Below are 14,624 nucleotides of genomic sequence, written 5' to 3'. Positions count from 1 at the left end.
CTATGTTATTTGATTGAGTGTATGTTGAGCACTCAAAACAATGAGTATACAAATTGTGCATTGCAGAAATTATCCACTTTTGTGAAAACAATGAATATTTTCACAGTGGGTGCCATATTGAGAGAAATGCTGTTAACAGGCTAATTTATTTAGTTCCTATTTTCATGTCGTAGGATTACATAAGATATACAGCTCAGAAACAAGCCAGTTTTTTTTTTTGAAATTCGTAGCCAATCGTTCCAATTCTTTGTCAAATCACAAACGCCAGAGGTCACCTTGCACACATCAAGGATCACTCTGTGCCAATGCTCTTAGCCAAAAGGCCTAGAGCCACTGCACCGTTCCTGGAAGTACTGCAATACCAGGTTCGTGCCATGGAGGTGGATGGGTCAGGCCCCCCACACACCTCCGTGGAGGTGGATGGGTCAAGCCACCCCACCCACCTCCTATTTCCAAAAAAGCAAGCATATACCTTCCTGATCCAGGGAGAACCACCTTAGGTTATGGTGGTTACTCCCCTGTCAGGTCAGTTACGCATGATCTTAGCCAAAAGGCCGAGTTGGCCTAACCAGTCTATGCCAGCGTTTATGCTCCACTTGAGCCTCCTCCCGTCTTTCCTCAGCTGAATCTATCCGCATAACCTCGTTTCTGCGATGGTGGGGACCTCAGGAGGAGGCCGAAATGTATCATCCACTCAGCCCTTGGTTGCAAACGCTTCTGCCTTGTCTTTTGCACTAGCGTGCTGGGCTCCACAATTATTGAGGATTTGGCCATTCATGGAGCCTCCTCCTCCTCCTGTTAATTGTTTAATTGTCCACCATCATTCGCGACTGGATGACTGCAGACTTTGATCTGAGCTGTTAGTTGTGGGATCGCTTAGGCCTGTCTATAGCATGCTGTTTCTCCTGTTTAGTATGCATGTAGTCCTGTGTTGCAGCTTCCCCAGGTTTGCAGTTCATTTTTTAGATATACCTGGTGCAGATCCTAGCATTCTCTTCTACACTCCTCATTGAACCAGAGTATATCCCATGGCTTGATGATAATGGTAGGGTGAGGGATACGCTGGTTGTGATGGAATACAATTCTGCTGCTGCTGATAGCCCACAGTGCCTCATGGATGCACAGTTTGAACAGCTAGATCAGTTCTAAATCTATCCCATTTAGCACGGTGATAGTGCAACACATCACGATGGAGGGTGCCCTCCGTGTGAAGATGGGACTTTGTCTCCACAAGGACTGTGCGGTGATCACTGCTTCCAATACTGTCATGGATGGATGCATTTGCGACAGGCAGATTGGTGAGGACGAGGTCAAGTAGGTTTTTCCTTTGTGTTGGTTTTCTCATCACCTGCTGCAGCCCAGTCTGGCAGCTATATCCTTCAGGATTCTGCCATCTCAGTCAGTAGTGACACTACCAAGCCACTCTTGGTGATGGACATTGAAGTCCCCCACCCAGAGTACATTTTGTGCCTGAGCTATCCTCATTGCTTCTTCTAAGTGGTGCTCAATATGGAGGAGCACTGATTCATCAGCTGAGGGAGGGCGGTAGGTGGTATTCAGTAGGATGTTTCCTTGCCCATACTTGACCTGAAGCCATGAGACTTCTTGGGATCTTCAGTCAATGTTAAGAACTCCAAGGGCCACATAAATGCAAGTAGTTATTCTTAACATAACATTTGAATCTTCAATTTGCTGCATAACATTATTTGAAGAATAATGTATTTTTTTAATACTTATTTTTGAGACTTTTTTTGAACTGTTGGCGCCAACAGTCAGATACTCCAACAATGCGCTTAGTATCAACTTCAATGCACCTGTATGTCATTTTTCCATTTTCTACACCAGTCATCCTGTGGCTTTTTAAATCAGATTGACAGTGTAATGACTATTTAGAAGTACTTTAGTGCTATGAGCCCATGCCTATTATGAACTGGATTTACATAACCCAAATAGACTCCCTTACAGCCAGCAGAGTTTCATCCCATGAGTCTAAACTGGATTTGAAACCATGTCTAGAAAATGAAAGGACAGTGAATTAGCCTGCTGGACTATCCAGTCCATGATTTTCTTTAAACTTTAATGGACAAATAATTATTTTAGTATAACAGTGACAAAGCTGTTTGCTGACCACTATTTTGATATAGGCCTATATTCACTAGCATTTAGAAGAATGAGAGGGGATATCATTGAAACGTATAAAATTCTGATTGGGTTGGATAGACTGGATGCGGGGAGGATGATTCCCCTGGCTGGGAAGTCTAGGACAAGGGCTCAAAGTCTCAGGATACGGGGTAGGACATTTAGGACCAAGATGAGGAGAAATGTTTTCAAAATTTTCAAAAAAAAAAGGCATCAAGGGATATGAGGAAAAAGCGGGAATATGGTAGAGGATCAGCCGTGATCATATTGTATGGCGGTGCAGACTTGAAGGGCCGAATGGCCTACTACTGCTCCTATTTTCTATGTTTCTATGCTTTTATAGCTAAGTTCTGTTCACTTTTTCATTGAATATCATTATGTCAATCTTTTAACTAAACAAGTATTTATTTTATATTCATTCAGGCCTGAGTACAACACAAGCTAAAATTGTTCGTACTTTTGTAAATCCTCAATTATTTTCAAATCTATTGGCAAGAGTCTCCAGGTATAAGCAAAAACTGGAGCAGTATCTTTCAGAACTCGAATACAAGCAGCATCACAAGATGCAAAGGAAGGAGCTGTTTCAGAAATTACAAGACATAAATCTAGACATGGTGAGTTAATTTGCCATTTTATGCTCAATATATAATCATAATTCTATCTTGTATATTTTGTCTCCAATGCAGAAATTATTGGGCCGAAAATTGCGGCCTCGCAGGGTGCATACGATGTGAGCATGCACCCGAAGAGGCCTCACAAATGCCGATTCTCAGCACATGATACGCACGTGCTGAGAACCAGCATTTGCGATCTGTCAAAATTTCTTTTGACAAATCCAACGCATCCCCACAGGGAGGACATCCACGGGGCAGAGATTGGCCTATATGCCCAGCGAATGTCCTTCAAATATTTACACCTGGTAAAAGCAGCGTAAGAGTTTTAAAACATAGAAAAATTAAATTTAATCACTCATTTTTATATTAAAAACCCTGTCCATTAAGGTAACTTTATTTTTAATCTTTTTAAAGCACATTAAAAAAAATTCAATAAAATCAAAAATGTTCTAAAACATTTAATTACATTCAATTTCAATTAATTTTAAATATGTGAGATTTTTTAATTTATTGTGTTGTGTTTCTTTTTTTGAGGGTATTCTCATTGATAGTAATGGGAGCTCGAGTTCCTATTATTATCAATGAGAATACTACATAGTGATTGGTGATCCAGGCCGATGTGATTCCAGAATAAGAATACGTACCTGGAAGACATGTTCCCGTACACTGCACAGCGAATGGAGCCTCCCGGCCGAATTCCTACATTCCTCTGGGACCACCAGGTATTTTCGTTAAAAATTTTCAGGTTGGAGACGTTTGCCTGAAGCAAGCCTCAAACTGCAATATTCCCCCAATGTTTCTGTACAAACACATGCATATTGTCCCTATTGTACTGTTTTATTATGCTGGAAATGTGCCATTGCATATTGGCCCAGAAATTCCAATCGAGGTCTTCCCGTGGGCAAACTACTGAAAAAAGGAAAAAAAATGCGCACTTACCTGAAGGTGCTGCGCCCGCTCGAACTTCCGATCCTGAGGCCTTCAATTCCTACGCATCGGAGTGCGTGCACATTGGGACGTCTGTATGCTGGAGCTGGAGTCACATGGCTCTGGGCAGCCAATCAAGGTACAATATTTTCTCATTCATAATACTGGGAACTCCGTAAGTTGGAGTTCCCATTATTATGAATGAAAACCCCCCCCCCCCGCCAAACATACAAACACATTAATAAAAAAAATTTTAAAATACACTACATATTTAAGATTCATTTAAATTAAAGTTCTTATAAAAAAAATATATATTTTCCCGACTTTTTAAAATGTTTTTTTAATTATGCCTTAAAATAAATTTACCATAGTGGGGAGTGTTTTTAAACAATAAAATATATTTCATATGTGTTTATTTAATTTAATTTTGATGTTTATGTATGTTTTTAAACACTTGCACCTATGAAAGTAGGCTATACGCCTGCTTTTTCAGGCGCAAGATTTTTAAGGACATTTGCTTGGCAAGATATGCGTAAATATCGCAAATCTTGCCCTGCAAATGTCCTCGCTCCCGATATGCACGAGATCTGTCAAGCAGAAGCAGAAGCTTGACAGATCGGAAAAGTCGGTTTTCAGCGGATTGCATGCTGAAAACCGGCTTTTCCGATGCCTTCCCAGGTCCGTAGAAACTTCGTACAGACCTGGGACATCGGAATTTCAGGCACATTATGTTATTATACTGCTTGGCGAAGGAACTGTGAGAGACTGTGGAGGGATGTGATCGGGGCCCAGGGAAGGCATTCGTTCGGGGCCAGGAGCCCAGGGGCAGCACGGGCCAACCCACGGGCAGCACGGGCCAACCCACACTGCGATATGTGTGCGCACTAAGTCCATGCAGCAGAGCAGGTCTCCAGTTGTCATAGGTAATCCTTGTCACTGGACCAAGACCTAGCTCTGTCAAGCCTGTGTAGTGGCTGGTGTGCAACGGCCACCACACATTAAAAGAATCCACGCACAGGCATCTTCCACCCTTGAGGATGTAGTTCGGGTTCTTCATTCGAAACACCTGTGAACTCATCCTTTTTTTTGGCGTGGAAGCAAGTCATCCTCATTTCGAGGGACTGCCTATGATGATGATTATACTGCAGAACACAAGTACCATATGATTTTTAAAAATTGAACAATGAGTGTTTGCATACAAACTTTCCTTAAGTTGTATACGGCTGATGTATACAAGTTGATACCATTTTGCTATTAAATCTAGCAATTTGATGTTTGGAATAATAAAGAAGTGATAAAACATGATTGCAGTTCAAATATGTTGTTGGAAATTGGCAAAAAGGTTACCATTTAGACATATCAGCCATATCCACCTCCCCAGGAATCTCCATGTTCAGGTTTTTTTTTGATAATTATGATTTGCAGTGTACAGCAAACTATATGCAGGATGCACGCTCAGGGGCATAATCGCACAGTCCCTCTTTATACAACAAGGCAACAAACGTGTCCCTTAAGAGCAATATAGTTCTCTATAACAACTCTGGTAGAAGCATGTGCCACATTGTAGTGATCCTCAGCTGCTGTTTTTCAACTCTTAGTGATTATTATCCATGACAGTAAAGGGTATGCTTTATCATAAGAACATAAGAAATCGGAACAGGAATAGGCCATTTGGCTCCTCAAGCCTGCACCACCATTCAATAAGATCATGGCTGATCTGATCTTGGCCTCAACTCCACTTCCCTGCCCACTCCCCATAACCCTTGACTCCCTTATCATTCAAAAATCTGTCGATCTCCACCTTAAATATATTCAATGACCCAGCCTCCACTGCTCTCTGGGGTAGAGAATTCCAAATATTCACGACCTCTTGAGAGAAGAAATTCCTCCTCATCTCCATTTTAAATAAGCAACCCCTTATTCTGAAACTATAACCCCTAGTTCTAAATTCCCCCAAGAGGGGAAACATCCTCTCTGCATCTACCCACTCAAGCCCCTCAGAATCTTATATGTTTCAATAAGATCATCTCTCATTCTTCTAAACTCCAATGAGTATAGGCCCAACCTGCTCAATCTTTTGTCATAAGACAACCCCTTCATCTCAGGAATCAACCTCATGAACCTTCCCTGAACTGCCTCCAATGCAAGTATATTCTACATTAAATAAGGAGATCAAAACTGTACGCAGTACTCCAGGTGTGGTCTCACATAAGAACATAAGAATTAGGAACAGGAGTAGGCCATCTAGCCCCTCGAGCCTACTCCGCCACTCAACAAGATCATGGCTGATCTGGCCGTGGACTCAGCTCCACTTACCCGCCCGCTCCCCATAATTCCCTTATTGATTAAAAATCTATCTAAAATTTGAATACATTCAATGAGCTAGCCTTAACTGCTTCCCTGGGCAGAGAATTCCACAGATTCACAACCCTCTGGGAGAAGAAATTCCTTCTCAACTCGGTTTTAAATTGGCTCCCCCGTATTTTGAGGCTGTGCCCCCTAGTTCTAGTCTCGCCGACCAGTGGAAACAACCTCTCTGCCTCTATCTTGTCTATCCCTTTCATTATTTCAAATGTTTCTAGAAGATCACCCCTCATCCTTCTGAACTCCAACGAGTAAAGACCCAGTCTACTCAATCGCTCATCATAAGGTAACCCCCTCCATCTCCGGAATCAGCCGAGTGAATCGTCTCTGTACCCCTTCCAAAGCTAGTATATCCTTCCTTAAGTAAGGTGACCAAAACTGCACGCAGTACTCCAGGTGCGACCTCACCAATAGCCTGTACAGTTGCAGCAGGTCCTCCCTGCTTTTGTACTCCATCCCTCTTGCAATGAAGGCCAACATTCCATTCACCTTCCTGATTACCTGCTGCACCCCCAAACTAACTTTTTGGGATTCATGCACAAGGACCCCCAGGTCCCTCTGCACCGCAGCATGTTGTAATTTCTCCCCATTCAAATAATATTCCCTTTTACTGTTTTTTTTTGCCAAGGTGGATGATCTCACATTTTCCGACATTGTATTCCATCTGCCAAACCTTAGCCCATTCGCTTAACCTATCTAAATCTCTTTGCAGCCTCTCTGTGTCCTCTACACAACCCGCTTTCCCACTAATCTTTGTGTCATCTGCAAATTTTGTTACACTACACTCTGTCCCTTTTTCCAGGTCATCTATGTATATTGTAAACAGTTGTGGTCCCAGCACTGATCCCTGTGGCACACCACTAACCACTGATTTCCAACCCGACAAGGACCCATTTATCCCGACTCTCTGCTTTCTGTTAGCCAGCCAATTCTCTATCCATGCTATTACATTTCCTCTGACTCCGCGTACCTTTATCTTCTGCAGTAACCTTTTGTGTGTCACCTTATCGAATGCCTTTTGGAAATCTAAATACACCAAATCCATCGGTACACCTCTATCCACCATGCTCGTTATATCCTCAAAGAATTCCAATAAATTAGTTAAACATGATTTCCCCTTCATGAATCCATGTTGCGTCTGCTTGATTGCACGATTCTTATCTAGATGTCCCGCTATTTCTTCCTTAATGATAGCTTCAAGCATTTTCCCCACTACAGATGTTAAACTAACCAGCCTATAATTACCTGCCTTTTGTCTGCCCCCTTTTTTAAACAGAGGCGTTACATTAGCTGCTTTTCAATCCGATGGTACCTCCCCAGAGTCCAGAGAATGTTGGTAGATTATAACAAATGCATCTGCTATAACTTCCACCATCTCTTTTAATACTCTGGGATGCATTTCATCAGGACCAGGGGACTTGTCTACCTTGGGATCCATTAGCCTGTCCAGCACTCCCCCCCCCTAGTGATAGTGATTGTCTCAAGGTCCTCCCTTCCCACATTCCCGTGACCAGCAATTTTGTGTCTTCCACTGTGAAGACCGAAGCAAAATAATTGTTTAAGGTCTCAGCCATTTCCCATTATTAAATCCCCCTTCTCATCTTCTAAGGGACCAACATTTACTTTAGTCACTCTTTTCCGTGAGTGACTAAAGAAAATGAGTGAGTGAGACACCCTGTACTGTTGTAGCAGAACTTTCCTACTTTTTACTCCATCCCCCTTGCAATAAATGCCAACATTCCATTTGCCTTCCTAATAACTTGCTGTATCTGCAAGCTAACTTTTTGTGTTTAATGTACAAGCACCCCTAGATCCCTCTGTACCACAGCATTTTGTAATCTCTGCCCATTTAAATAATAATTTGCTTTTTTATTTTTCCTACCAATGTGGATAACCTCACATTATTCTCCATCTGCTGAATGTTTGGCTCACTTAGCCTGTCTATGTCCTTCTGCAGATTCTTTGCATCCTCCTCACAACTTGCTTCCCCACCTATCTTTGTATCATCAGCAAATTTGGCTACCTTACACTCGCTACCTTCATCCAAGTCATTAATATAGATTGTAAATAGTTGAGGCCCCAGCACTGATGATCCCTGTGACACCCCACTAGTTACAGTTTGCCAACCTGAAAATGACCCATTTATCCCGATTCTCTATTTTCTAATAGTTAGCCAATCTTCTATCCATGCTAATATATTACCCAGTGAGCTCTTGTTCAGTAACCTTTTAAGCACCTTATCGAATGCCTTCTGGAAATCCAAGTACACGACATCTGCTGGTTCCCCTTTATCCACTATGCTCATTACATCTTCAAAGAACTCCAGCAAATTTGTCAAACATGATTTCCCTTTCATAAAACCATGCTGACTCTGCTTGACTGTATTATGATTTTCTAAATGTTCTGCTCTTACTTCGTTAATAATGGACTCCAGCATTTTCCCAATGACAGATGTTAGGCTAACCGGTCTATAGTTTTGTGCTTTCTGTCTCCCTCTTTCCTTAAATAGGGGTGTTACATTTGTGGTTTTCCAATCTGCTGGGACCTCTCCAGAATCCAGGGAATTTTGGTAGATTACAACCAATGCATCCACTATCTCTGCAGCCACTTCTTTTAAGACCCTAGGATACAAGCCAGGTGACTTGTCCACCTTTAGTCCCATTAGTTTGCCTAGTATTTTTTCTCTAGTGATAGTAATTATTTTAAGTTCTCCTTCCCAATAGCCTCTTGATTATCAATTATTGTGATGCTTATAGTGTCTTCTACCATGAAGACCGATACAAAATATTTGTCCAGAGTCTCTGCCATTTCCCTGTTTCACATTATTAATTCCCCAGTCTCATCCTCTAAGGGACCAATGTTTACTTTAGCTACTCTCCCTTTTTATGTACCTGTAGAAGCTCTTACTGCTGTTTTTATATTTCCTGCTAGTTTACTCTCATAAACTATCTTCTCTCCCTTTATTGTTTTTTAGTCAGCCTTTGCTGGTGTCTAAAAAATGTCCCAATCCTTCCACTATTCTTCGCAACATTGTATGCCTTTGTTTTCAATTTAATACCATCCTTTACTTCCTTAGTTAGCCATGGATGGTTCATCCTTCTCTTAGAGTCTTTCTTGCTTACTGGAATATATCTTTGCTGAGAGTTATGAAATATCTCCTTAAATGTTTGGCACTGTTCATCTACCGTCTTACCCTTTAATCAATTTTCCCAGCCCACTTCAGCCAAGTCTGCTTTCATACCTTTGTAATTGCCTTTATTTAAGTTCAGGGCACTAGTTTGAGACCTAGCTTTCTCACCCTCAAATTGAATTTGAAATTCTACCATGCTTTGATCACTCTTCCCAAGAGGATCCTTTACTATGAAATCATTAATTAATCCAGTCTCATACACATTACCAGATTTAAAATAGTCTGCTCCCTGGTTGGTTCCACAATGTATTCTAAGAAACCATCCTGAACACACTCAATGAACTCTTCGTCAAGGCTATCAGCCACTAACCATTCATTAATTTGAATACCTTTCTTGAAGAGCTCAGGGACAGTAGAATTTCTCTGGATAAATGCATTTTCTAGCTCATCTGGCATTGCTGTAGAGGATTATTTGCATGTAGTCACACACAATTTGGTCATTTTGTGAGTGGTACCCCTTTCTATTAAGGAAATGGAGGGAGTTCACAGTGCTATGTGGTGCCATCTATTGCACCCTGCACTTTAAGAAACATGTGATATCTTTAAGACATCACTAACACAAGCACACAAAAAGCAGTAAAAATCCCAGAATATCATGCAATAAAAAATAGAATTTGTCACTGTAAATCAGAGGCCCTGAGATTAATGCATTGTGTGTTACATTGCATTACATGGGAGATTAGCAAATGTTTAAGATATCATTGTTTTAATTTACTCTTTTCTATTCAAATTAAAAGAAAACAAAAACTACTACAGGAAATGAATGCAATCTTCATGCAGACTTCTCAAGTATTATCCAATCCATGGAAGATTACCTGAATCCTGTTTTGTCACAGTTGGACTTTGTATTTGTTCCGTAAGTACTCACAATGTATAGAAGTTATGCCTTTTAGCTGTAACAGACAGTAAAATAAATCTGAAGTTCACTGCTGCCCTGATTATGTGGTATGATACTGCTTCTTGCCTAAGGCCATGGTACACAAGCAAAGGGTTCATGGTTATCATGAACCCCACTAGTAAAATGTGAAATGTGAAAAAAAAGCAAGGAATTGTTGCGTATTAAAAGTTTTAAGAGTATCTACTATAGTCCAGAGTTCACACTTTATATAAAACACCAGAAAATTGTAACTGAACTGACTCCATATCAGGGAAACAGAAACGTATGTGGATTTTTCGGTAGTTTGATATGGAGATGCTTAACCATCGCAATGGGTTTCCACACTTGCCACATACATGTGTTATCAAGAACAAAATTATTTTTTGGTGCATCTCTGAATTTTTGTGAGTGGGTGAGCAAATACAGCCATCTGAGAGGCCCTAGCCCAGAAATCTGTGAGGGCAACGTTTTGGTGTACATACTGGGATGCACTTGCTGGAAACCTCTGGCTGGAGTATGCATGTTGAGGAGTAGGTTTCTTAATATTAACAATCTGGGCAGGTATCAATGCCACTAGGAGCTTATCTTAGGCATCCAGCAGTGGGAAGGCAACAAAATGCATTTTTGGCAGCCGTTCTTGGCTGCACCCCCACCACCCTTCCCAGAAACATGTCCATAGAGCTTTTATAAATACTTGATTAAATATTTTTTAAATCGTTGAGGGTCTAGTCCACCATCCTGACCTGTACCACCAGATCGGTTTTATATATGCCGGCTGAAGGCCAATGCACCTGTTTTCACCAGTGGATTCCCAGGCTGGGGACAAGAAAACTCCCAGGCTGGGAGTTCCTTCCCCCAGCCATGCCACTTCTGTCATTAGTGGTCTTATTTGAAGTGGTTGGAGGCTCCACCGCAAACAGGGCCAAATGGAAAATAACAGGCAAATTGAGACCCAGCATATCTAGGCCGTGGCCTAATTTCCAGCACTTCTGCCACACACCTGCTGGGCCATGGACTTTTAGACCCGCTATACTGATTGTCAGTCAGTTATTGTGTAGAAAAATTATCTGTGTAAAATAAAGAATTTATCCTGATCAAAAGAGAAGATTTCTACTCCAGGTAAAAGGTTCGGTCTGTGCTATATATTAAATCAAAGAGTCTTAAATGGATTCCTTAACAAGGGGAATTTCAAGGTGTGATATCTTTACGACATGACTAACAAACACACACACTACACAAGATGGCTCTTAACAGAAACTGTCATCATGTAACTTTGCCACATGACCCTTTATTGTTAATTCATCAGTAGTTGCATTACCAAAGTAGTCCACTGGGTGGAGCTATATAAGACTGCCCCCTCCTTATTGAAGATGTAATCATAACAAAATAATCATTATGGATAACTTGCATGGTTAAACACAACAAAAGATATGAACTTATTTTTTCCATATTTACAAATCAAACTTAACTACTGGTTTTCAGTTTCGAAGAGGATACCTTCTTTGTTGAACAGAATTTTCTAATCTTGTTTTAGGACTTAGACTTATTCTAGGCTGAGCCTGAGGATAGTTTTTCTCCAAGGGAAACCCTTGATCTATATTTGGACTCTCTATAACTTTAGACTGTTTGTCTGTCTGACTCGGATTCAGACTTACATTCTGATATTATCTTGGACTTGTTTCTAGTGCATCTGTTGAAGGATTTGCTACTGGTACTCTACTTGTAACAAGACTATCTGACTCATCAGAAATAATCGAATCATTCCAACTTTTAACTCCTTCCACAAGGTAATATATGATCAAGATGAACAAATCTAACCTTTCTATTGCATACTTCCCTCTCTTACTCTACCTCTATCATGACTCTCAGTCTTGATTGTGCCAAGTTTGGCTTTAATAATGAGAACCTGGTTTGTGGCTGTCATTTGAGAAACAACTCTACTGGTGTTCTACCAGTAATTGTATGAGGAATATTCCGAGGGGTAATCAGAAAATTTGCTAGTTTGTGGCGCAACAGCAACTGCAGTTTCCTTGGATTTGGATCCAACATTTGCTTGATGAGGGCACATTTTACAATTTGTACTGTGCGCTCTGCTGCACCATTTGAAGGAGGGTGGTACGATGGAACTTTGGTATATTTCACACCGTTTCTGCTCATGAACTGTGCAAATTCTTCTGAACAAAATTGCGACCCATTATCAGACACAGTTTCTTCTGGGAGACCATATGAAGACCATATGAAGAAAACAATCTTCGCAACTTGTCTAGTGTTTTACTTGTTATTTTCCGCATCGGAAACACCTCTTCCCACTTCGAATGACTATCTATCACTGTGAACAATTTCTAGCTCAGCAAAATCTACATGTGACCTTTGCCAAACACTGGGAGGTCACTTCCATGGCTGTAATAATATTGATGGTTAGTTGCTCACCGATTGACATGTTGTACACTGACTAACGATGTACTGTATCTCCTGATCTAAACCTGCCTACCATAAGTAACTGCGTGCAAAACTCTTGGTCAAGCACATTCCCAGGAGCTTGTCATGAAGATCTCCTAACAATTTGTACCTGAATTTATTTGGGATTACCACTCTTGCACCCCATATGATACAAATTTTATTCACTGATAATTCATTCCTACGAACAAAGTATGGATGGATATCTTTCTCTGATACCTGGTTTGGCCAGCCATTTAGAAACATAGAAACATAGAAAATAGGTGCAGGAGCAGGCCATTCAGCCCTTCTAGCCTGCACCGCCATTCAATGAGTTCATGGCTGAACATGAAACTTCAGTACCCCCTTCCTGCTTTCTCGCCATACCCCTTGATCCCCCGAGTAGTAAGGACTTCATCTAACTCCCTTTTGAATATATTTAGTGAATTGGCCTCAACTACTTTCTGTGGTAGAGAATTCCACAGGTTCACCACTCTCTGAGTGAAGAAGTTTCTCCTCATCTCGGTCCTAAATGGCTTACCCCTTATCCTTAGACTGTGACCCCTGGTTCTGGACTTCCCCAACATTGGGAACATTCTTCCTGCATCCAACCTGTCCAAACCCGTCAGAATTTTAAACGTTTCTATGAGGTCCCCTCTCACTCTTCTGAACTCCAGTGAATACAAGCCCAATTTGCTATGTAATCATACACCTTTGACATAACTTGGTGACGTTTGTTTGCTCCACCAATCTCTTCAGCTGTGACTGACAGTTCACCAATGTATGAAAAATAGAACACTTCTTCTACCTTTGAGATAGTGTTCTCAGTTTCTAGTCTTTTGAGTTCTTGCTCAACATTCTCCTTGAGTGCATGTGGTACAGAACATGGTTTGTAGTAAACTGGTCTTGCGTTCTTCTGCACTTTGACACTCGCCTTGAAGTCTTGGATCGGACTGCCTTTTTTGTGGAACACCTTCGGATACTGCTTGATGACATCATCTTTCGATGCAAATTTCGTTTCCACACAAAAAATCTAATTCCAATCCAGCTTCAGTGATCCCAATCAATTTCTACATATCAAGGCAGGCTTGTCTCCTGCGACTACTATGAGAGACAAGCTCTGAAACTTATCCTTGTATTTCACCGGTTTGGTGATATGTCCTACTGCAGGGATTTGCTCTCCTGAGTAGCCTCGCAGCTCTATCTTCGATTTCTCCAGTCAAAAATTACGTAACTTGTTGAGATATAGCGATTCTGGTACTACGCTCACGGATGCACCAGTGTCGATTTCCATGGGTATCCTGGTTCCTGCAATGTCTACTTGGAGTGACGATACTTCATGAATCGATGTTGGATACCCTCGTGCTCCTGATGACATGTATCTTCAGAACCTCCTCATCCTGTTGCTTCTCTTCAATGCTACTTCTAGCATTGAAATTTGATTTACTCTTCAGTCGGTACGCCTTCGCAAGATGCCCAGTTTTCTTGCAGAAGGAACACTCAATCTTCACATATGGACAACTTTGAGCAATGTGTTCTACTAGGCACCGATAGTACATTGAGGTCGTACCATTACCTTGGCTAGTTGCTGAGGCCTTGGTGCCCAACTGCCTTTTATTTTTAACCTGCAGGCGATTCATCTTGGTTGTCTGATGACTGGAAATGGCTGAAAATCTCAGGAGTATTTGTCGCCCATATCCATCGACAAGCTAAATCAAAAGTCAAGTTAGGGTTTGTCAACAGTTTCTTTCTGATTGCTTAATTTTTCAACCCACAAAGTTTCCAAAATGACAGCTAATGGATAGCTTTTTTAAAGCTACAATATACTCACTGGTACCCACTTTGTGTAATTGATTTTGTGTTCCAAAACAATAACTTTCAGCAATTTCCAAGGGCTCGGACTGTAGTGTTGTGCTAACATGGTTAGGCTCTCTGTCAGTGGCGTGTCCTTTGGCTTGACAGGAACAAGCACATTTTTCAGGTTTTCATACACCTCGGGGCCTGCTTCAGTCAAGGAAATAGCCTGTTTCCATTCCGGTTCCGGTTTACATCATCGGGGACGATACTATTCGCAGTG

General features: G+C 41.3%; 1 protein-coding gene across 2 annotated transcripts in view; it reads left to right on the top strand.

The window, feature by feature from the left end:
* Window positions 1–14,624, top strand: part of LOC139260323 (cilia- and flagella-associated protein 46) — a 681,403-nt gene that overhangs the window by 486,408 nt on the left and 180,371 nt on the right. For both annotated transcript variants that reach the window (XR_011592768.1, XM_070876797.1), the window contains exons 47-48: window positions 2,563–2,753; window positions 9,972–10,090. Coding sequence is in view for 1 of the 2 variants with exons in the window: in XM_070876797.1 (XP_070732898.1) it covers window positions 2,563–2,753; window positions 9,972–10,090 (310 nt within the window). In the remaining variant the exon portion in view is untranslated. The remainder of the gene's footprint in view (window positions 1–2,562; window positions 2,754–9,971; window positions 10,091–14,624) is intronic.

The sequence above is a fragment of the Pristiophorus japonicus genome, chromosome 3 (genome assembly GCF_044704955.1).
Source record: "Pristiophorus japonicus isolate sPriJap1 chromosome 3, sPriJap1.hap1, whole genome shotgun sequence".
Taxonomy (NCBI): domain Eukaryota; kingdom Metazoa; phylum Chordata; class Chondrichthyes; family Pristiophoridae; genus Pristiophorus; species Pristiophorus japonicus.
Note: the sequence above shows the minus strand (reverse complement) of the source record. Positions and strands in the feature narration are given on the sequence as shown.